The sequence below is a fragment of the Strongylocentrotus purpuratus genome, unplaced genomic scaffold (assembly GCF_000002235.5).
Source record: "Strongylocentrotus purpuratus isolate Spur 01 unplaced genomic scaffold, Spur_5.0 spur5_scaffold_6, whole genome shotgun sequence".
Lineage (NCBI taxonomy): Eukaryota > Metazoa > Echinodermata > Echinoidea > Camarodonta > Strongylocentrotidae > Strongylocentrotus > Strongylocentrotus purpuratus.
Genome location: NW_022145612.1, coordinates 31,717,741 through 31,742,660, shown reverse-complemented (window position 1 = coordinate 31,742,660; position 24,920 = coordinate 31,717,741). Strand labels below are relative to the sequence as shown.

General features: G+C 37.3%; 1 protein-coding gene across 11 annotated transcripts in view; it reads left to right on the top strand.

Annotated features, from left to right (window-relative positions):
• The window catches only part of LOC115918274 (transcription factor 12-like), a 99,955-nt gene that overhangs the window by 37,348 nt on the left and 37,687 nt on the right, over positions 1-24,920 (top strand). For all 11 annotated transcript variants that reach the window (XM_030972193.1, XM_030972196.1, XM_030972192.1 and 8 more), the window contains 3 exons: positions 3,403-3,541; positions 4,656-4,738; positions 24,556-24,634. In XM_030972193.1, coding sequence (XP_030828053.1) covers positions 3,403-3,541; positions 4,656-4,738; positions 24,556-24,634 — 301 coding nt within the window. The remainder of the gene's footprint in view (positions 1-3,402; positions 3,542-4,655; positions 4,739-24,555; positions 24,635-24,920) is intronic.

Here is a 24,920-nt window from a genome sequence, read left to right as displayed (position 1 = left end):
CTCTGTGAAGTTAGCTGATCTGTGACGTGTTTATATGCCTTTGCAATGCAATGTTTGCACATGGTCAGGGAGAGAGCTCCCTGCATGTATCATTGCCATATGAAATTATGTGGAAGTGTGTATCACACACACCCAAGACACACCCTGCAATGAGCTGATCCAAGTTAGTGACCAATCAGGAAGGTTCTCTAGCTATGTGGGTGGAGTTTGATACCAGCATAAATTACAGGTTGGTGACCGCGCGTGCTTTCACCGTACCCAGTTCAGTGGGAGGTCAAGAAGCCACGCCCACATGTGTGCATGTGACAAGCATGAGCTCTCCATCTGTGTGTATGTACAGTGTATTTGGGCGCCGGAGGTTTGTGCGTATACATGTGTGTGTGACTGAGAGAGCATATGGGCTAGCATGTCCCTGCATGTCCCTGCATGGACGAGGCAGGGACATGAGTGAAGATCGAAGTAAGAAAGGGTGGCTGTGTTAATCGGCTGAATTGAAGAATGATCAAAAACTTAAATTACTCACAAATAATATCCAAGACTTTGTTGATTGATATTTCTAAAACTTCAATTATTATTGTTATCAATATTTTTGAATTTTATTTAAATATGAACATTATTTTAGGGGGCGAGTCGGCAAGGGATGGATATTAATATTGAGAGAGAGAGAGAGAGAGAGAGAGACTCGGGGGAGAAGGGATGTGAGAGGAACTGACCATCGAATGTGTAAACATTTAGAAAGTTGTGAGCTGAGAGTGCAGTAATAAGAAAAGGTACATGAGCGATGAACACATTGCAGAGAGAAGGGAATAAAGAGGGTGAGAAAAGAGAGAAGGGGGCTGGTTGTTTTATTGTTTACAAATTCATTCATGGGGATTACTGCTGCCAGAAAGCTAGCGCGCAGCGGCCAGGGTGTAATATTACACTGCGGTTTCTTTGATTATCTTTATCATCGGCTATTAGCACATTCCAAAATATATGCAAATAACGGTTAACCGGAGCGAGAAATGCTAAACGGTTTTTATGAATGCGGTCGGATAACCGTCGGTTAAACGGTTTGACTCAGGCCTACTCTCTCTCTCTCTCTCTCTCTCTCTGTCTCTTGCTTTTGGGGTCTCGCTCATTTCTTTTTTCCCTCCACTACGTTTGTGCTGATGGGATGGTAAATAAATTACCATTGGCCATGAGGGAATACCAAACTCTATGAAATTATAAGCCCAAGCTCTTACGTGGCTACAAACTTTTACTGCATCAACTTGAATCTTACTTGAGCCACATGCATTGTTTCCTTTTAGGCTTTCGAGATCGTGAGTGAGCGTGCTTGGATGTTAAAGATATGTGTCCATGTATTCATATCACTTTAACCAAGAACTTTGAAGAGGTTTCCAGGAAATGTTGCTAATTTTTGTTACAAATTTGATGAGAAATCTAGAACGATATTGCTCTAACCTTGTTCAATTGATCCCCTGTCCTGCCTACATGTAACAAGTGTTTTTAAATACGGGTAGTCAAGGTCATAGAAGAGATCAATATATACTAGAAGGGGCCTACATGGACTATAAAAAACAAAAATCAGATTTGTTAAATTTAGAAATTACTTTTCTGTTTTAGATTCATAATGAATTTATCATATGATTTACTGGTGATAATGCGGTATAGTCGCTTCATCTGAACTCATAAAACATGGTGTTACATGAAAAGTGGATTTAATTATAATTGGAAAACATTTTTTTGTTTTCATAGAACAAAGAAGGACAAACAAAGAAATGTAACAAGCAAAATAACTGGAAGTAGAGTTCAAGTTCAAGTTCAAGTTCAAGTTCAAGTTCAATTTATTTCTCCACAATTGCAAAACATAGGGAGATACATAAAATAAAGAACATACATACAATACAATAATAGAACATGTACATCATATATATAAAACGACTCCAGTTGGAGCAATGAATGTTTTAAAAAGAAACAAAATCAGCAAATGTGGAGATAGACTGAACTAAAAGAAAAAGGCTCAAATTGAGAGGATGAGAGAGCTGGCAGGTAACACTGGTCAGACATGCTAGGAGGAAGGGTAAAATTTGCATAATCAACAAGAGGAGGAAGGTTCCGTTTGGCAGACCACCAGGCTGCCAATTATTACCAGTTATTCCCTCAGTGTCACTATTCAAATAGAGTTAGCGCCAGTGCTTTACATTCTAAATCAATTATCAAACATAACCATTTTCAAACTCTTGTCAGGGGGCTGGAAAGTTTCCATTTTTTTTTGGTAACAACCCCCAGGTATGACGACATAGGATGAGAATGAATAAAACAGGGATGGAAATGAAGGTAGACGTATGCCCCACCAATAAGACAACATCAACCAATGCGAATTCTGAAAATACCTCGTATTGACTTGACTGGTCGTGAGCCAAATTTGGAACAAAAAACTATGGGTGGTCAGAGTAAGAGAAGGGCCGAGATATGTAAACAAGATTCCAGCTTCAAATTGACACTTGGAGATGTTTTCACATGGAATTTAGAAGATTTCAGTGTTGTGAATGTACTTTGTTGTATCATGTAAGTGGATAGGAAGAGTTTTGTGTGTCACTCAGAAGCATTAGAAGTAAGAATGAGAAAGTACACTAAAGTATACAATGTACTCTGGAGAAAGAATGGGAGGGGGTTAAAGGTCACTGACTGATAATAACTGGTTCTGAATAATGAATGAATAAGTCACAAAACACAAAATTTGATTATGATTATGCACACTCAACAAAGGAATATAGATTCTCCTCTCAATCTCATTCTGTCTCTCTCTCCCTCTCTTACTCCCTGCCTCTCCTTTGGTTATGTCTGTACCTATTTATATTTCTCCCTTGATGTATTTCTCTCTACCTTCTTGATTGTTTATTAAATAATCCCTTTAAAAAAAAATGTAGAAAATCAAGGTAAACAGAGGAAGCGTAGGGTTTAGATGAAATAAGCATGGTAGATAGGGTTCTAAGACAACCGCTCCTGTGTATGGTTAAGATGAAATGCTTGTCAGAATTCCTAACAGAGACCCAGATCCTGACACTACACCTAACCTTAACCCTAAACCTAAACATAACCTGATTGCAATTCTATCCCTTACCCTATACTCTTGACAAAATAAAGCCCATTGCAATAGTTGCTGTGGCTAATATCAGAGCAACAGGTATTTGGATGTTTTTACTATTGGTAATAATGTGATAATTATATATAGATACCGGTATTCTAACATAAAACCAAATTGCAATGCTATCCCTAACCCTATACATTTGACAAAACAAAGCCTATGGCAATTGTTGCCGTAGCTAATGTCAGAAAGCACTTTTACTTGGATGATTTTGCTAATGTTAATAATTGTAAATAAATAATCTTGAATTATGTATTTTGTTTTTACAGTATCAGAGTAGCAGCGGCGGTATGTCGGCAGGTCAGGACCCTCATAGTCTTCCTCCCATGACGAATTTCAGGCCAGGTACCACAAACACTGCCCCATACACCTCATCACCGCCCCTCAATGGCACAGAAACAGTCATGTGTAAGTAGCACCAAACAAACCCAACGTTGAGTGATTTCAAGTTGGGTGTCAGTGTTAGTGTTAGTGTTTAGAGCAGTCAAGAGCCTGATATCGATATCAATATCGATAGCTTAATACCAACACCGAACTGGAATCAACATTTGCTTAATCCTTAGGAGCTAGTGTTAGTGAATAGGACATTTGTACGTAAAGTATTAACACCAGCCACAAAGGTCGGTTCAGCAGACGACAATTTTGCAAAATCGACAACACTAGCTACCGGAAGTAGACGATATTCAGAGGTCAAAGCCTTAACACCAGCCCTAAACACCGAACTTGAAATCACTTGTTGTCTCAGTAGGTCTGCCTCATCAGCCCGAAGTTGCAAGTTAACCCGCTATTTTAACTAGCCCGATCTCAAATTCGCCAGCTAATTTGCGTCTTCATCAGCCCGCAGTTGCAATTAGCGGGCTATTTGGTTGAGAAAATATCCAAAGAAACCTTGGTCTTGTTTCTATAATAGCTAACTATTTGGGAAATAGCTGGTTAATTTGCGTCCGTCCGATCTAGTTTGTGATGAGCGTATAGGTCTGGTGAAGACCCAATTCCGAGCTTCGGGAAAATATCCCTAGTCTAAAAATAGCGGGTTATTTTGCAGCTTCAGTCTCATGAAGCAGGCCTATTGATTATACTTCTTATAAGTGTTGGATATCATGTATGTGTCTAAGGCTACTTGAAAGGGTTGTGTGAGAACTTCTGCTTCTTTGAATTGTCATCCTTTCATAGATTGATAAATGGAAGATTTGTTATTCAATTGTAAGACATGAAACAGAATCATATTTAAGTGTTATGAACAGGAAAAAAAAGATATTGAATATTTTTCTCAAAAAATCAAGTTTAGTTGATGAAAGAGAAACTTTGTAGACAGTCTAACATACACATGTGTCTGCTTGATAATTAGTTCTCTCACATCTTGTGAGATGCTTGTGGAATGCTGATTAAAAGTATTACAATTAATATTAGTGCTTGCAGAAAAATTACCCTATAATTATATTCTAGAATATCCTGTAATTGCTTGATTTTGAATTGTTTCATAATAATCATTTATTTGTGTTCTTTGCTTTTAATGTTACAGCGAGTAGTAGAGGGAACGGCACAAATAACTCATCAGGTTCCAGCTCACATACAGGAGCTGCACTTGGCAAAGCCCTAGCATCTGTAAGTACAATAGTGGCTGGATGAGATGAGATGATGGTGATTATTTGAAGCCTGGTGATGGATGATAGTTATGATGATAGTTATGATGATAGTTATGATGATGATGATTATGATGAGGAGGAGGAAAAGGAGGAGGATGAGGCTATTGGGAGCCATGATAACAGATTCTTGAATTGGATGAGTGAGAGTGGTGGCAATCCTGCACCCTCAAGTCAAACCCAGAGCTGGAACTCTCGGTACAAGAAACACAGACACAATCCCTTGAGTGGATGTTGGTCACAAGTCAAATCTGTCTGCTGCCATCTAGTGGCCAAAACAATCCAACACTTATGTGCCTGAGCAATGGTGATGAAGAGAAAAAGAGAGAGAGAGGATAGTGATGTACAATGCATGCACTCTATTTGGGATGATATTTATTTTCTTGAACCAGTTTGGATTGTAGGATAATCATACAGAGAGGAATGTATGTTAGCTTAGGCAGGTTATGTAAATACTGATGCATCAGAAAGCTATTGAAATCTTTATACATTGAGGCGTATACCAAACTTTTCTCAGTCTGACTATTTTTTTTTTTCTCGCCTCCTTGTTTCACTGTCTATCTGTTGACTGTCTCTTCCCTTCTCTCCCTCTCTCTCTCTCTCTCTCTCTCTCTCTCTCTCTCTCTCTCTCTTACTGTCCCACATCCTCTACCAAAAACTGTATTTCAAAGTTAACTCGATAAATGTTACCCTACATTCATGTACAGGATTAGGAGGGTTAAGTCTTACAATGTACAGGATCTAGAAGGTGACCTTTAAACTCTAATGGAATAACCATCCTCCATGTCCGCCAAGTTCGTACTCTGAGCTCATCATTTCCAACAGCCTGGACTCCCTTGGGGAATATAACCATAGTCAGGGTGTCTTGGTAAGGTTTAGGGGTGTAGTCGTCTCTAGGGCTTGGGGCATCCAGGCTAACGGGAGAAGGGGGACAAATTTAATTGCTGAGGGAAAAAAATAAAGATTCTCACCGTTTCCCCGTGGTCTTTTGTTAGACTTTAATTCAGACTATCTCCAAAAGATTGGTCTCACAAAACCCCGCTCATACTGCCATGATTCACGCTGGATATTCGAGATCGATTATAAGGCCCCTACATAGGACCTACACTGTTATAGGGTACTTTTGAAAAGTATATGGAAGAAAAACATCTCATATTACTGATTGAATTGCAGGTCATCATGACTGGCCTGCTATGATGATTAGTTTAATTGAATACCATGAAATGTGAAATTTACATGAGCGTATAATTGGCCTGCTTTTGGGGTTTTGTCTCGGCAGAACCCGTAGCCCAAACAAGAAGTCCCTGCTTTTGGCATTGTCCTATTTCCTTCATGTTACAATATCATCAATAACCAGAAGGGGAGAAAAACAGGATCATCAAGAAATAATAAGTTGCTCGATTGGCTAATTGAGAAAAATATTCAGAAAATAGAGTTCCATCAGCCCGGCAATTTACTGATTTACGAGCGCTAGCGCCACCAGAATAAACATGGTAATAATTCTGAAATCCCTTTGAGGATGCGATGTGTACTTTTCTCATATCACTCCCATACATATTTGTCTATCCTGGCAAACTGGATTTCTTATCAAGGAAAAAAAGGAAGAATAATCTCATGATATTGTGGATCAATCTCAACTCAACGAAAATTATAAAATAATGCAAATTTATAAGAAATAGTTTGATACCCCCAGAAGAATTGATATCCAGCTGTGTTGGAAATATATCATGAAATACCATCGTAGCGATTATTTTGATTTAAACACTGAAAGTCTCAAGGCCTGTTTTCAAAGACTATTTTGTACTTGCTCTTCATTCATTGGAAAACAGCAACATGTGGAAAAGTTATTACAGGCAGCCCTTTTTTCCCCCTCCCATCTTTATCCTCTCTTTCCTTCTACCCTTTTTTTTTATTTGGTCATTAACATCTTACTCCCTGGTTATAATGTAATAGAAATATGGGAGACTTTAATTGGACACTTCCATTACCTCCATGGGGGTAAACAAAATCAAGAAAGCGGGATGGTATTTTGCATGCCCGCAGCAGCTACTACAGGTCTTCACCATAAATATGTTCGTAAAGATCTCATCAGAATTTTTATTTCATCAATCCTGACCTATGATATGACAACGCTACTTGTATTTTTCAGTGTTTGGATAGGATTTATACTTCAAAGAAATGAAAGCAAAATTATTAGAAGTAATTGAAATTCTGCTATTCCTTACTCTCCTAGTTATTTAGGCTTATTGATCACTGTAATATCCCAATAATTCTGTTGTCACTGACAGTTTGAATATTTCATAAAAGGTTTCAGGGATGTATGGTAAATTTGACAATCTAGTGTACTCTGTCGGAGTGATGATTCAGATTTTCTTGTCAAAAGTTTTGTGTTATGTCAAAGTATGAATTTGATTTTCAAAACTACAGGTCGTACTAGACTTCACTGACCCCTACTTTAAATTGGGAAACCTTTATACCAGGATTTGACTTTATTTCATTAATATTTTACTGGGTATGTGATGATAGCTTTATTCAACGTGCATAAGTTTTTGTTGCTTCATTAGAAGATTGCATACATCTAATTAAAGTGTCACTTGATCTCATTCCTTGATCTATGTTGTGCACATTGTTGCGAGTGTGATAGAGCTCACGGTGCGGTGTGCAGCTTTAAAAGAAAGAGGGTAGACTGTGAGTCTAGCATGAATCATGATGTGCCCCTTTAATAATAAGAGTATAGACTATGTAGTCCCATCCATATTGGTTTGTCGTGGCTGTGAAATGTCAAGGCGTCAGGCCTTGTCAGCTGACAACCCATTGACTGATAAGTAGCAGCCAAGATTTTGACAGAATGCTGCTAAACCATGGCATTCCAACAGGAGATCCACTCCACTTGGGAATCGTATGTTACATATCAGAGACCCTACTCAATAAATGACCCATCCGTTGAAAGCGATTGTTATGGTTCTTGAATTAAACCAAGGGATATTATTGACAAAGAGATAGGAACATGAATTATAAGATATGCTTGAAAGACATTACTTAATAACTTTTTCAGTTAGGCTGAACAGTAACAATATGTTCATGATATTGCCTAATATTTAGTCCATGTAAATACTTTGTTTTCCTTTTCGTTATCCCTTTTTTCCATTTATGGTATACTATTTTTCCCCTAATGCATTTGTCTCTTGCCCTCTCCCTGTCACTTTTCACAAAATAACATTTCAGAAATGTATGGTGATAAAAAGTAGGGTTTTATGAGGGCATTACATATTTGCTTTTAAAGAAATTTTAAGAACGAAAGCTACGCAGGACATTTTGTCTGGCATATGATTGGGTACTTGGTCTTGAAGCAAGCAGCAACATGGTTTGTCCCTGCGGACAGTGTCTTTGAAGAGGAAGTATGATGGAGACTGTGAGTCCCACGTTTGTCTCTTTGATCACTTTATAGTCTAGTAATCAGGAAAACATCCAAGGACAGACCTCAACTCACCAGCAAGAGGAAGGCACCGGTTTGTTCTTTTTCTGCTCAATTTACTTCCATGACATTTTTACCTTCCTTTTCGAATCGAGATTAAAGATAACCATCAACCCTTATCTGATTTCTTCTTTTCCTCCAGGAAAGTCTAATCCTGTGTCATAATTTTACTTGTTAATTGCAATCATTTTTTCTTCTTTTCTAACAACTTGTAACAGTTTTCCCAGCAGAGAGGTGAAAGATTCATAAAGATATTAAACTCTTTTGGCGGCAGCCTCATAAAAATATAATTGATTTAAAATCAGTTTTGGTGATGTATTGATCTGGTTGATTGCCAATTTGAAAAGAAATTTGATGTGTATTTCACAAGAAGATTGGAAATATAAATCTCCAGATTAGGCAATTAGAATCTTCCTGTACATTAAAGTATTTCCTAAACACAGAAGATTTGTATCTAAGTTCATATTGATTAAAGGTGTTATGAATATGTTTCCTCGTATGAATTACAAGTGGGAAAGGGTAAGAATAACATTAAGAAATCGTAGCAAAAATGTCTTAGTTCCTTATGCTTATCCAAATCTTTATCAAAACGAATTAATGAAGTACTTTTTCCTTTTATGCATTGTCATTACATCATGTTTTGAGAAGGACATTTGTCAGGAAGTAAGGTGATTTAATGACTTGGTATTATTACTAGTCTCAGGATTGTAGTTTCCTTTCCCATTTTCTCGGAAAACAATTTAATAATCTATACAACGAGTTTGAATGTCCAGTGGTCATTAGTGAGGCAGTGTATGTTTATATGGTTAATAGCCTCACTTGTAGTATTTCATTCTATATATATATAAGGAGAAGGGGGGGCATGGAGTAGTTTGTCAAAAAAAAAAATTAGGGCAATTTCAAAAGAAGAATAGATTTGGCTGTTGAATCCAGTAATTTAATTTAATTCTCCCCATTTGATATTGGTCCTTTTCAGAGGTTTTGGAGCCAATTGCCACATCACCCTTGTTTTGTTTTCTTTGCTCACTTGTCATACAATATAAAATTGAACAGGAGCTTTGTAAGATAAATAAGAAGGCTAAAAAATGGAGGATTTCTAGGATGTAACACTCTCCATGTAAAACTCTGACTATGACATAGTTTTGCTTGGAGCCAGTGGCCCTCATTGACTAGCTGTGGGTCAGGTTGCACAGAGCAGTACAACATTGTAGTGTGAAAGAGGTTCTTGCTTCTGAAGTCAGTCCCACTCAGCCATGGAACTAAACCCATCAAAGCCTAGCTGAAGATTTAAACTTAAATTATCAATCACATTAAATTCACACTAAAGTAAATTCACAATAAATGTGGGTTGCTCAGCGTAGTCTATGGTACAAGTATTTTGTAGTGTGAAAGAGGTTCTTGTGTCTGAAGTTAGTCATCATTCGGCCATAGAACTAAACCCATCAAAGCCTAGCTGAAGATTCAAACTTAAATTATCATTCACATATAATTCACGATAAATGTGGGTTGCTCATCACATTCTGTGGTACAACCTTCTTGTAGTGTGAAAGAGGTTGTTGCGTCTGAAGTCAGTCACCGCTCAGCCATGGAACTTAATCCATCAAAGCCTAGCTAAAGATTCAAACTTACATTAGCAATCACACTAACTTTACACTAAATGCGGGTTGCTCAGCGCAGTATATGGTACAACCTTGTAGTGTGAAAGAGGTTGTTGCGTCTGAAGTCAGTCACCACTCAGCCATGGAACTAAACCCGTCAAAGCCTAGCTGAAGATTCAAACTTAAATTAGCAATCACACTAAATTTCCTGTGTTGACATGGTTCTCACTCTGAACTTCTCAACATTCATTGCTCCACATACACAACTCAATACGCAACAGAAAATAAAACAGGCAAGATTGAAAAGAGGGAGAGAGAAGGAATATTCTAAAGAAAGATGTAGAAAAACATGTTTTGGCTCTTAAGTCTAAGATATGATTAAATTTACTGACAGGAAATTGTTCTCCCACAAGCTCTTACTTTGTTGTTAGAAGTCTTTTTTGTTCTCACTACAGAAAGATTGTCATACCATAGTTCATCTTTTGCAAATCTCACCAAGTTCACCCATTTTTCCTTCATTTATTTAATTGATGGAACATGAAGTTAATTGAAATTTAAAGAAACATAAAATATGTTCTGTTCACATTTGGACAATTTCAATGTGCAAACATTTTTCAAAATCTAATATCTGTTGACGAGATTGAATAAATTGAAGCATGTGAGACGTAAAACTTCCAAGAAAGCGTGATTTCCAGTTGGGTATGAACTCACCCAAACGAAAGGGAAATATTCGAGCAAGAGTCTTGCGAGATCTCATCACATCTCCAGATGTTGTTTGTGTATTTGATTACCAAGGCCAAAGCTATACCAAATACATCCCAAAGCTGTTAGAAATAAATATATTTCAGACAAACAGAGGGAAATCAAAACCATTGATTTCAAATCACTGCCTTGCAAGTCATTTCATCTCAATCCCACCAGGAAAAAAAAAAGGAAGAAGAAGGAGAAGAGAGAAAAAAAAAGATCCTAAATACAATGTGTCCTTTCTTTGTGAATGAGAAGACAAAAAATTGCAGCACTACTGCCAAAATATTCTGATTATTATTATTTTTTTTAAAGTTGCTAGTGGTCATCTTGTTTTTATCATGACGATATTAAAACTTATATATCTAAATGATTTGGGTGATTTTATGTTTAGGACTCACATCATGTTTGTTATCTAGCAATGCATTAGTACCAAATCCCCCCATTTATGATAAAAGCGTGAGAATGGATCGTCCGGTAGCAGCATAGCCTGTAGCCCCCTCTAGCCAGATCAAGGCATTTATACTGCTCTTTGGACGCCCAGTCTATTTCCACACTTATTTTTTCAAACAATCATCTTGCCATGATGTTCATGCGCTAGAAGAGAGCCTTTACTCAATTTTACATGGGGGAGCTCATATTATATAGTAAATCCTAGAGTTTTTTCTTCTTCTTTCTCGCTGCCGCTGTTGTTATTGCATGCCTGTCCCAAACTATGAAATACATACAGTAGAAGAGTGCAGGGTAGTACATACTGACCCCCCCCCCCCCCCCTCATGAACATGGCCAGCTTTGGTAGTACAGATGCACATAGCTAGCCTCAAAGTAAATTTGATGTCCATGTAACAGATTTTTTTTTTTTTTTGGGGGGGGGGGGGGGGGGGGGGGGTAGCAGTTTGGTATGGTATAATAGCAGCTGTAGTCAAGATATAGCTTGTGCATTAGATTGTCTTTGTTAGATCATGGACCATAGTTAGATGGTGTCAATTGGAACATGAAGATATAGCCCTCTGTAGGTGACTGAACCTAAGCCCCCCCCCCCCAAGTCTATAATTTTTGTTAAAGGTGAACAAAATCATAAAATGTGGAGCATCATGGCAAAAGGTTGCTATAAAGGGAGTGTTATGAAACTAGACTGTATTTAAAGTCCCATGGTGTAGATAAGGTAGGCTGCCTCATGTTGGGGCTCATTTTGCATTTTTATTCAAGAAAAATGAATTGGAACAGGAAGCTGAACCACATGGTCATAAATGAACTTGGTGGCCTCTTTTTGTTGAGAGCAATAAAATCTCATGAAGCTGTTTTAGGTTCCCTACCCACTTGATATATGAAGGTCAGATGGTATAAACATACCTGCAAACAAGGTAGGATATCATGGCTATTTCAAAATAGTAGTGTGAAATTATGATGCTTTTGTGCATTACATAAATAAATATTATAAGGGTGCAAATTTAGCGTACTAACCACTGCCCATGATAACTGAAGCCGCAAAAACTTAAATCTGAAGTATTCCCGAGTTTTAGTCAAAGAGAAAACTTTAGGTACTAAAGAGAAAATAGAAGAATGGGGAAATACAAAGACAGGAGTTAAAGGTGATGATAGAAATAAAAAAGTACAGGGAAAGAAAGGGAGAGTGAAAGAAAACAAAGTGTTGTTCTCAAAGCACAGAAGTCATAATTCATCCATGGACTCTTGAGGAGAGTCAGAGATTGCTCAACTTCCTGAGGGGAATTTCGCTTCAATAATTTCATTAGCGGAATGACTAGGCTTTGTGTCTTTGTTTTAATGCCCTTTGACCTCTAAAACCACTATAAAAACAGTTTATCACAATTTCCGTAAAGTTCTGTATTTGGATCGAGGAAGATACTTTGGAAAGTGTGCCAAATTACAAAGGTAAAAGAGGGGGAAAAAAGGTATTTGTTGATGATTTAGTAGCAAATGTAGACTTCAGACATTTTACCCCGGTCACTTTTTTACAAGCATTATGTAGCATGTTTAAAGGGAAAAAAGCCATATATAAGCCACCCTAAACAAGATGAAACTTCACATTCATATTCATGAGAACTTGAGGAAAACAATACAATATTTCCTATGTGAAATGTTAGGATCAATAACCTTATAGCAATATCAACAAAAATGTATCATCATTTCTTTCCACTTAGCACTGCAGTGCATGTTTTAAAACATGAATATATTTTGTTGTATCCCTTTTGAATCTAATTTTGTTCTTATCCACCCTGACTTGAACATACATGCACCCATTTGTATCAAATGTCTGGGCAATGTGGTTTTATCAGCACCATTCCAATTGAATATGATTGATAATTTCTAAATAAGGGGTATGTAGAAGCCTCTCATGTCTCACCCAGTTATCAATGTGCTTGTCATGATTAAATGATGCGCTGAAGACTATCGGCATTATTTAATTAAATCTAGTTAATGGTAATATCAGGTCTATGTAGCTGCTTCAGTCAGCGTGAGGTGTAGAACATCTTCGCGCCATCGAAGCGTGACGTGATGAGAGTGAAACGTACTTTGTGAGACAGAGAGGGAGAGTGATGGCCTGACTGTGCCCGTTTTTGTCGTCGATGGTTGCGTAATTGGATTTAAATTACTGAATTGTTTTACCAGAGCTGTTTATTAAATAAATAATGAAGGGTTACCCGCCGGGAGAGCAGTGATGCCATTAATCATTCGTGATCACAAATTGAAAATGAATGTTTGCTAAGAGACTAAAAAAAAAAAGAAGCAATAGGCATTTGTAATATTTTAACAGAATTTGAGGACATTATTATGTTCAGATGTAATACCATGACAAACACTATTGTTACAAAAAGAATTTTTTAAAGGCAGGATACAAAATATCATTTAAAAGTCACTTTAAACAAAATTGTTATTGTTATAAAAAGGTGTTTTCTGGATAGGATACATATTTAGTCAATTTAGCGATCATGGAAAGAGGCCCTTGTGGTAACAACCAATATGATGTAGGAGGAATAAAGGAAAAATGATAAAGAGTAGAGTAAGAAGAGGTATCTATGAATTACACATGTAAAAGCTATCATGATACGTAAAGCGTGGTGTGTTGCATGATTCAATTAGTTCACGATAGTCACCCTGCCCGGTCAGGAGTCTCCCCGCCGCTACTATCTATAACTCGATGTGCCGCACTGTTTTTGTCGTTGCTTTTGACATTGCCTAGTCGTTTGTCCCCTTCACGACAAATTAACACGGCGTGTCTTCAATTTCAAGTTTTTATCGCTACTCAATATCATCTGTCATCCCCAGAGAATTCTAAAATCAATAATGCATTGCCTGTGATAGATAAATATTATGAGTAGATAGCACCATGCTACTCACTTACACTTCATGCTCTCTTACTCAAGAATTCAATTCTCATCAAGGCTCACCTGATATGTGTATCGGGATACCTTGTGCAAGACCTTTAGATTTAGTAAAAAGTTAAATTTTCACAAATATGTAAATTGATGTTGTTATCTTTTATGAAGAGTCCATGGTTACAAATTCATATGGAGAGAGGGAAAGAGAGAGAGAGATATTATCCCCATATTAAGTTTGGTTTAGCCGTGAGCCTTGCACAATGTCAACATTTTCTAACAAGAATTAAGTAGTAACATTTTCAGAACAGTCCCTTATTTTAATCATTTTTTTCTTCTTCAAAATTCACCTTGAACAACCAAGCTTTTCTCATAACTGTGCATAGTCTTTCATTTTGTCTATTAGAAAATGAAACGAGCATAGCTTCAATGCTGCCAGATATGGTCTAAACTTCACCTGAAATAAATACGAGTATACTATAGTGCTCTGTAGAAGACTGATCATGCTAGGTGGTAGCTGTGAGTCGCTAGGGAGTGTAGAGAGAGGAAGTTCAGCGTTGCCACTTCCTGACCTTAGGCTAAAATACTCCCTTTACTCCTCCGATCATTTTCCACCCGCTTCTCAGAATCAATATACCGTTTTCTCTCTTTATGGGGAAAAACTCCTCTATCATAATTATACAGTAAACAGAGTCTTTGAAGGAGAAAAAAGGATTGGTTTACCCGATGGAAATTTAAAAAAAGGGGGTTCCTCCCCCTTTTGTGTGTGGATATTTTATATTGTTTTTTTTAAACTAAAACATTCTGATTTACCCTAGACGTCTAGGACCCCGTTCTCACTCACTTCGTTGGAGCGCTCTGGAGCGCTCTAACTAAGACCCGCTCCTCAGGAGCGGTTCTTAGGTGAGTGAGAACGCTCAAAGTGGTCCAGGAAGCGGACTTCTGGACCGCTCCAAAAGTCCACCTTCTGAGGTGGTCTTGAGGAGCGGATCTTATTAAGAGCGCTCCAGAGCGCTCTAACGTGCAATGTGAACGGAAGCGTACTTTGAACGGAAGTGAGCTAGTGACCTTCGGTGCGAAACATGTAGTACGGTACATACGGTTTGTATTCCGCGCGCGAAAAAATTGACCCGCCTACCTGAGCTGCCATAGCAACAAGACCACTTTGACTCGTGGAGCGGTTTGAGCCATAAAAACTGTCCGGAGTGTGAACGCTCGCAAACCGTTCCTCAAGACCCGTTCCTCTGGAGCAGTCTGGAGCGGTCTAACTAAGACCACTCAAAGTGAGTGAGAACGGGGTCTAGGTTTCATTCGAGAATTCACCATTAAAGGGATTGGATATCTTTGCCTCAGATTCTAAAAAAAATCCTGGATTTAGCTCATGCTGCAATCATAATTATAAACCTTTAGGTCATACATGAATCCCATGATTTTTACGCGCCAATCGCCTATCTGATTATCAAGATATCTACATTATAATTGGAATTAGAAATTTCAGAATTTGTTTTCCAAACGGTTTTTTATAACACTACAGTCTATTGGAAAAATGAGTATGGTAAAACCGTCACTCCTAGATTTCTACATTCTACTTTTTTGAGGTACTTCATGATCATTTTGAAGTGCAAAGATCTACAACTTACAAGAAGTTAACAAGTTTGTAGTAGCCTGTCTTTTGTTTTGTTATGATTACATGGCCAACTCATTACCCATGAGTTTGATAATAATGTTATTAGAGAAGAGCACACTGCATAAATTCTCATTTTTGAATGATCATTCACATGTCATGAGGCAGTGAAAGTAAAGATGGATTGATAAGTAACTCTTTTACTGTCATCTAGTCTAAATTCACAGACACAGCCATTCGTGTTCTGGCTTTTTCATATATTTCTTATACAGGCTAAGTATTTTTCCCATATTCCTGCCATTTTGTTTACTTCTAGTCGAATACAGGATTGGCTTATTTAAGGTTAATTGATTTAAAACTCTGCTCATTATTGATATTTACATGGTGTTTGTATTTGTAGACTACATTGGAATAAGTGATAAGACAAGAGGTATCTAACAGCTGAGACATGTCATGTCTCTGCCTATTACATAATACTTCTACCCTTTCTCTCTCTCTCTCTCTCTCTCTCTCTCTCTCTCTCTCTCTCTCTCTTTCTCTCCCCTTCTCCCCTGGGACCCTGCAGTATGGCTGATAACATACAGCCCTAAATCTTTCCCAACTCAGCAATAAATGCCCACATGTATTACGCTACAGCCTACAGTGATTGCTGGGGTATTGGTAGTGGTGTAATTCACTTTACCTAACTTTCATATTGGAGCACAGAGGACATATTCATATTTCTAGTGAGCGGTATCTGTTGAGCTGGATTGCCCTACTACCTAAGCTAACCAGGCTAGAGATTGGTGGAAGTTGGTGGTAGAAGCGTTGGGCTAGCTGTGAGAGCGAGAGAGGGAGATAGAGAGAGAGGGAGAGGGAGAGCGCTGGGAAAGTGGAAGTGATGTGTAACTGGTGGAAGCATTTACTGCTGTGCGATGCGATAAGGTTGTAGACAGAGGATCAGAGAGAGAGAGCACATGGACGTAGAGTGAAGAGTGTTTACATCAGCGCTTCAATTCTCTTCTACAACTAACTAAACAGTGTGCCCAAACTGTCTTCTTCTTCTTGGAGTGAAGCTGTATCTTTGCTGCCTCTTCTGTGGAAATTGGTTGGATATACAGCACTGATTTATTTGTTAAAGTTTGATGGAGTGGTTTTAGCTTGGATCTGTAGAGAACACCAGAGACACATGCTTTGGAAGTCAGCTACATTTGCATGGAGTTTGAGGTCTATACCAACTAGCCTGACTAGCATCTCATAAGGACTAGCTTATTCGGTCTGATCATCAAAGAATGGAGATAACCAGTGGATCTATGTGAAAATCGTACATTCAGAGGATCCAATTAGTCAAACTAAAAAAATACTTGTTCTTTAAAGTTTGGGATAGTGGCAACGAGAAGATCTTTAGAAAGTTCCAATTGATGAAAAATATTTTTTTTCTTCTAATATATCTATGGTTTTGGTATAGTATTGGTCCCTAGCAGAAAAGGAAGGTACTAACCAAATCTAGCAGAGCTGCAATTATGAATTAGTCAGAACAAATCAAATTGATATTTGTTCTCTTTAAGCTCTGTAATTATTTACTTCTCACGATTTTTGAAGACGGAAAGTGAGCTCGCATCAAACCAAGTGTGTGATTAGATCCACAATTGCCCAAACTCTTTTCGAATCATCCTACAATACATACAAACAAGTAAATCTTGATTGATTAGGATCGGTATCTTGGCCTAGACTGGCAACAAACAATCGTCATTGAGCTGAGATCAAGATGTACAGTCAAGCAGCCCACGCTATGCAGGCGGAGTCAGGCTACCCTGTCCCGGTAGCTGTGACCGTGGCTTCGTATCATCAGCAGCCGTCCATGTTTCTACCCAACTATGCACATGCTAGATATCCATGGGTAAGCAACCTTCTACTCTCCCGCTGGCTCCGGCCGACCAGCCCCCGTCTGTTTGTCTCTCCTCATGGTCTCCTCTCAGGAGAGTGGTTTGCATGGTAGACCTGTAACGCATTATATCCTTTCATTTACATATTGGTGAAATGATGGGATGTCTTGTGAATAGAATAAATAAATAATCATTTATCTTTTATCCTCTACATACATGTACTGTTAATATTCATTTCTTATCACTGTTTACTCTTTAGAAAGTTTTGTTTGACTTGTGTGTACCCATGTCAAGTTTTATTCTGATTTGGGGATCTTGTGGAGCAAGCCTTGTTTGGGGGGGGGGGGGGGGGGAGATGTCAGCAGCTTGGCTAACAATACTTCTCTGGTAACAATATTTCAATTGTTTTCATCATATGTCTACATTCAATCTTTTCTATATTGAGCAGGCCTTCAATTAGGCATGTACAAATAACTTCTGGTTCCAGCCATGCATCTAAAATGAGGAGTTTTAGAGCAGTTTCATGACTTTTTTTTTTACCAAAGAGGAAGGTCATCTCCCATGGATAGGAAGGTCACTAAGGTTATGCTAATTTGACGATGTGGAGAGGGTAAGGGAAGGGATGCGTTGAGTTGGGGGGGGGGGGGGGTAGTGTTTGGACGAAGGTGGGGATGGGGGTAACCTGAGGCATGCATGTCCTTGTAATTCATGGAGAGCGGCCAAACAGAAGTAAAGTTTCCAAATGGGACTGGTCAAAAGGAGTCGTCTGGTTTGAGAGTGGAGAGACATTTGAGTATGTTGTCCCTAGGGATAAACTGGCAGAGGAAATGTTCATTACCTCAATCTGATGTTATCCTTGAATGTTGTGACCATTAGAAACGGATATTTCCCATGTATTTCTCTGTAGGTTTAACAGTGATGAGTTGTTTATGCTACACAGGAATTTGCTATGACCTGGATTACATAATGATATTTTTTGTATTCTTGTTCAATAGTAATCTACCCTGAGCTACCATCAAAAATTGATTTAGAATTCTTTTAATAGAACATAATTTTTCAAAGGCCGAGTTATATTGGGCTTAGTTTTGACAAAGTTATCTTTATAAAAGAAATCTTGAAATGAAAATAATTGATTAAAACAAATGAGAGAACATGAGTAGAAGATTCCTGTTTGTGATTACATTTAAGAAGACAATACAATCATACAACCATCTATATAGAACCATCCTCTTTAGATTATTTTATGCACTTTTTAAAACAAAGTCATACTATTTTCACATTGGAGAAATTCTCAGTATTCCTTCAAAGAATTAATCGCCAGTTTAAACTCTAGAATTTTTTTTATAGTGAAAATTAGCTGTACAAGATGTTACTGTAAACATTTTGGTTTTGGTTTTTGTGAATGGAATTTATTCAACCAGTTTTATACAATTTTATTTTAGTAATTTTTTAGAATTTTTTTTATAGTGAAAATTAGCTGTACAAGATGTTACTGTAAACATTTTGGTTTTGGTTTTTGTGAATGGAATTTATTCAACCAGTTTTATACAATTTTATTTTAGTAAAACCATAAATTTCCCAAAGGCTCCAACATAACTTTTTTTAAAGCTTAAAGCTTAGTACCGGTAATGCTATAGAACAAGTTATAAAAAGTATTACAAAGTTTTGGTATGGGGTCATGAATTTGGTTCAAATGAACATATTGGAAGAATATGCGATCCGACAATATTCAGTGATCATAGTCGCGATTGAAATCGAGTCTAAAGTGATAAAATTGTAAATAATAAACTCTTTAGGTTGTATAGCTCCCTCTCAAGGTCAAGATATTAATTTAGCTATAAAACAATGTTTCTTGACTAAAATCGACCGATTGGCTATTCCCGTTTGGAAAATTTACCGGGAGCACCAGTTAAATTTTATATTCAATTTTTCTCGAAAGCAGAAGTGTTTTGGGGGCTAAATTTTCTAGTGCTTATAATACATCCACAGGGGCATCCAAGTATATCAAAATTGTAAAGAATCCCTATCCAGCCAATTTTCGAAATTTCCCAAAACTATTACCTTTAATGTTACATTTAGGTATTAGAACATAAAAACTTTGTTATAAATTTGGCAGCCATTACTCATATATTGATGGTGGGTTTATATATTCATTCACCATTACCCTATACATATAAATATCAGTTTCTATCTGAAAATCAAGATAATGCTCAGCACAATTTTACCTTTTGCTGTGTAATTTTGTGAAGCTAACTTTTGTTAATTCCTAGACCCAGATTGATGTTGGCAGCAACACCTCACTTAATCACTTTCAATTAAAAGTCGGAAACCCAGCCTAAGGGAATTTGAAATGAGCAATATCATCTTAATTCAAAGTCCCGATTGTGAAAAGAAAGCTCAGTAATATTCACCAAAGTCATGACATCTCGTGAGTCAGTCAGTCAAGGATGTGTCACGTCTTTAAAAAAGATATTAAATTGCATTTCATGAGACTTTATTTAAAGTTCTTTTAATATTCACATTATCAAATAATGTGTGCACTGAGTCATTGAATCTACAATGACAAATAAGGATTAAACAGTAATTGATTTTGAATGATCTGTTTTTCTATCTTAGGCTTCCAAAAATTTTGAGCTTAGTGTTAATCTCAATTAGTTATTGCATTCAAATGTGTACCATCCCAACAATATTATTTGTTCAAACTAAAAGGTATGATATTTTGATTAAAAATTTGATAGATTAATTAGAAAATGTGTAGGCCAACTTATTTAGTTTTTATGACAGTAAGGGAATTCAGTGAGAAGTGTCTTGTGGGTTCATGACCAATTGAAGAGGATTGTGATTCAGGTCATGAACAGTATTTTGGCCTACAAACTGTTCAGGATTATTTTCTTCAAGCAATATTTCTTCTCTTGTTCAAATAACCCCATGATATTTGACAATCAAAACTATTTAGAATCTTTTTGACAGTTTATCTCTAACTGCAGCTTCCTGCACTCCATACTCGAGATAACCTGTGTGGTAGGCTGTGGAGTCATAAAAAGTATTTTTTCAGGAAGGACGTATTCTGATATTTCTGCAACTCTTTTTTTTCTTCTTTTATGTATTTCGTTAGCTAATTATATCTTACTTTTTATTGATTTTGCATATAATATAGCTCATAAAAACCTGATAAATTGTAATATTTGGAAGTCATAAAAGAACAAGAAAATATTAACGTAGCGTGTGATCTACATGCTATTATTGGACTCCGGTCACAGGTTCTGTAGTCGATGGTCCATACATGTAGCCACAACTATCGAGAACAATTTGTAGCACTAGATGGTGATCTTATTGCATGAGGGCAATATGTAGAATTGAGGATTTGCTAATTAGTACTCCCAATAGATGGGGTCTTACCACCGTCACTGTTCCTTCCTCTCCGTTATTACCTCGTGTTGCTTGGTTTCCTAACAACATTGAAAGATAACTCTATTAGGGTTTGTTGGGCACACAGGAAAGTCTGCCCGGCTCCTTCTTGGCGCTGATAAAGGCACCGATAAAAACCCTTATGCATGCAAACACTTCTGCTTACAACTTATTCTCTCTTCCTTCAGATTTTAAGGCACTTTATCTATACATGCTATCTTTGCAGTATATACTGATTGGCATCAACATTTGTGTGTTTCTCTTTTGTTTTTTTAGCGTTCTTTTTTTGTAACCTCAAATTCTTAATTTAGTCTTCTGATCAGTATCACAAGTTATTTTTTATGGTTAACGGAAATATGTGAATATTATTAAAGTGGTATGTCATTCATAAAATTGCAGAAAGAATCCACTCAAAACTCATTGACATAAACATAATATTTTCATTTCACAATTTCACATATAACCTATTTCACTTATTTACTATCTAATTATGACATTTTTAATAGAAATGTTTGTTTTAGGCCATTGTAGTGCCAAAATGAATATTGCACTCTTTTGGCAGTTATAAGTCTGGATATGAATTACTGGTAGTTCACTTTGTATCTTTTAATACATGGTTTAGAAATGTATAGGTTTTGTTAAAATCATCAACCATGCAAATGGTATCTACCTAAATGGAGAAAAATATAGTTGTGTATAATGATCACATTCTCATACATATCACTTTATTTTTGCCTGAAATAATGCAGAATTGTCAGACCATCATCATCAAAAAGTTCCTATGATGGTTTCAGTATTTAAGATCCTTTCACTAGCTTTAATTTCTCACCTGTTTTACACACTGTTTAAAGCTTGCGGTCATTATACATGTAGATGAAATATGCATTTGCAAACCTTGACTGCTTTAAAATGATAAATAAATATTTTATGGGTCCCTGTGGATAGCAGGTATGAACCCTGATTTTTTAAACTTTTATAAATAAAGTTTGATTAATAGAAGCAAACTTATCACTATTAAACAGAAAGAATATATTTCTGCCTTTCTGGTTCTACTTAATTTGTGATTACTGAATGGTGATGCAAAGCCTTTTCTTCCCTTTTAAAAAGTTTTTCACCATTTCCCCTGTATTGTTCTTTGATAGGCCAGTCCTTGGTTGAGTTTGGGTTGTTGTTGGTTAGAGGAGGGAGGAGGGTGAAGCAGGGGGATGAGAAGTGTCTGGTGTGATGGGGATGATAGGAGGGCTAGGGGAGGAGGAACCAGATAAGTCCAGCTTGGATTTCCTCTGGATTTCTCGACCAAACAAACCAGTGATCCTCGATGCGGCCTCTCAAAGGCAATCAGCCTAGGATGGCAGTAAGGCAGGCCTATGGACATGGTGCAGGCTAGTGATAAGAAGATGGAGTGGGGTAGCTTTGCTTTGCTGAATGGCACAGGACTACAACTACCTAATAAATAATCAGAACTCAAGAAGTTGTTTTGAAAGATGAAGGCCACAAATCTTTCCTATGAATTAGGTCTTTCACAGCATTGTTGTATGTGAAATTTATTGAAAGTGAAATGTTTTTTATATGAGATCTGAATGACAGTATTATTTTGGAACTTGTATTTTGTAAAATATTCTATCAATGTATTTTATCAAATACAAAATTACATACATATAGATCTTCTTGACAAGCAAAAGCCATCAAATTTAGCTTAAAAATAAGCATATATATTAAACATAATGTACACATTACTTTAGTGGTGCATGTCTACATATTGTATCGATAATATGAAAATGAATGGGCCTATACATCCAGATCTTTTGTCATGTAAAGGAAGAACAATAAATTAAGTGCACAATTCGTTTTTCCTTATAAAAATGGGCTGCTTTTAGGGACTTTTTAACCGAGGAAGTATGAAAGGCTTATTTTCCTGAAGGAAAATAGAATTGACTTTGTTGTTGTTGTTACTTAGGAATAGAAAGCTGTAGGTATGCCTCATTGTATAGCAATGTAACCTGTCTTCCTGAACTTTGGAAATCATTTGCCATTTATTATTGGAACTGACATTTACACACACATCTCTACTTAATTTCTAATATACCGTGTCATGAATTTCACTCTGCATGAAAATATATGAGGCTTTGAATTGAAATCTGATCCTGATCCTCTGCCTTCCATCTACTACTGGGTTCTCACGGGACATATGGGAAAGATCTCTGGTGGCTGCCGTGTTCAATAATTGTTGGAAACCACTGATATTGTACCGGTCTCAGTATCTCCCTGCCTCATCTTCCTCCTATCACTTTCACACATGTCCTAGGACCATTGAATACTTTGTTCCTTGGGAGTGCATCCCCAAATGCGACTAAATTGGCTTGTAACAAACAGACTGCAAATGCATTTCCCCCATCATCTATCATTAATGCCTCTGCTTTTCATTCTCGTTGCGCTTTGCCTGCCCTCCACCGGAGTAGACCGACCGGACAACGCGAGGAAAGAGCCTTTTAACCGTCTACATACTGAGCTCATTGTCTCTTGTCTCATCAAGCTAAATCAATTTCACAAATAATTTGCATTGCATGGGTTACGCGCGAGAGAATCAGCCTAGAAATTCCAACCTAAATATCAAGCATCCAGGATGAGAGGGCAAAAATGTTGTTTACAAATCCCACGCCACAATGTTACCCAAATTTTGACCAGAGTGGGTCGTACTCTAGTGTGTACTTTTTTCCCTTCCTTTTTTTCTCTTTCCTTTTCTTTTCTTCGCCTTCCTCCCGGCATGAAAAGTGTGTGTGTGTGTATACTGTGCATTCCTATGTAGAAAACTTGGTAGGAAGAAATGGATTGCGTGTGAAGCATCGCTTGTTCAAAATGCACTAATGACTTTTGCAGATGTCTCGGAGCGCCATCTTTTTTTCTTTTCTTCCTCCCTCTAAAGTTGATAGAAGAGAGCATGAGAGTGATGTGAGGATGTGACAGAGTTGAAGTCATGTTTGCTGTATAGATCAGGTCACAGTCACACACGGCTCGCTGACAAAGATTAGAACTGACAGTCAGTGGAAATTAGCTGAAATCACAGAAACCTGTCCACTCTCTCACCCCTCCCTCCCTCCCTCCCTCCCTCCCTCCCTCACCAATACTAAACAATAAGAAGAGAAGATGCTAGTATAAAATAGCCACCAGGGAATTACCACCCTGAACCCAATCCCTCATTAGAGAACATATCTTCATCTTTTTCTAGATATCCAACGTGTTAATTGTTCTGACATGCCCGGTTCATTCAAGAAATGAACAGAGTATTAAAGACACTGGTCTTGTGTAATTAGTGAGTTCTTTCATCAGTCATTACCAGCTAGGTTGTTAATGACTAAGTAGAGTGACAAGTCGAGAATGAGTGGTATAACACCTTCCAATGATCTTTATTGTGACCCTTGTAATTTTCCAGAAGATCATCATCAACTCCCACGTTTCTGAGAAATATATCAACCGATATTTGTAGGACCCTGACCCATTGCCGTTTGGGATTCATGCTTTTGCCTTAGTTGGCATTTATGATTTACCAATATGTTTCTCTGAATTCGCTTCTGTACTATTTTTGCTCTTTTCTTCCAATTAAATTGGTAGCTTTCAAAGTCTTGCAATCTTGTAAATTGCAATCTATTATGAAAGCATATAACTTTTCTGAACCCTTGTTCATAATTAATTCATTGTTTTTCTTCTCTTTTCTCTGTTATTCCCACAGATTTATTCAGCAGATCACCCTAATAGCAGTTTTCCCTCCAATCCTTCAACGCCTGTTGGTTCTCCACCTCCTATGCCAGGTATAATATATATCTCTCTATTGTCTTGAGTATTTAGTCTAGAATGCATGTAAGTGTTAATGAAATTATTTTAAGGTTTATATCTGATCGCTAATTACACCAACTACAAGGTAAATAAGTGAAGGCCTTATATTAAAAGGGAAGTCCGCCCTGATATTAAATTGGTTTTGATACAAGTTGAAGAAAAATAAAAGAAACAGGATGGTGAAATTTTGAGCCAAAATCAAATAGAAATAAGAAACTTATGAATTTTTGAAGGTGCTACCAATCAAACATAAATTGGCAA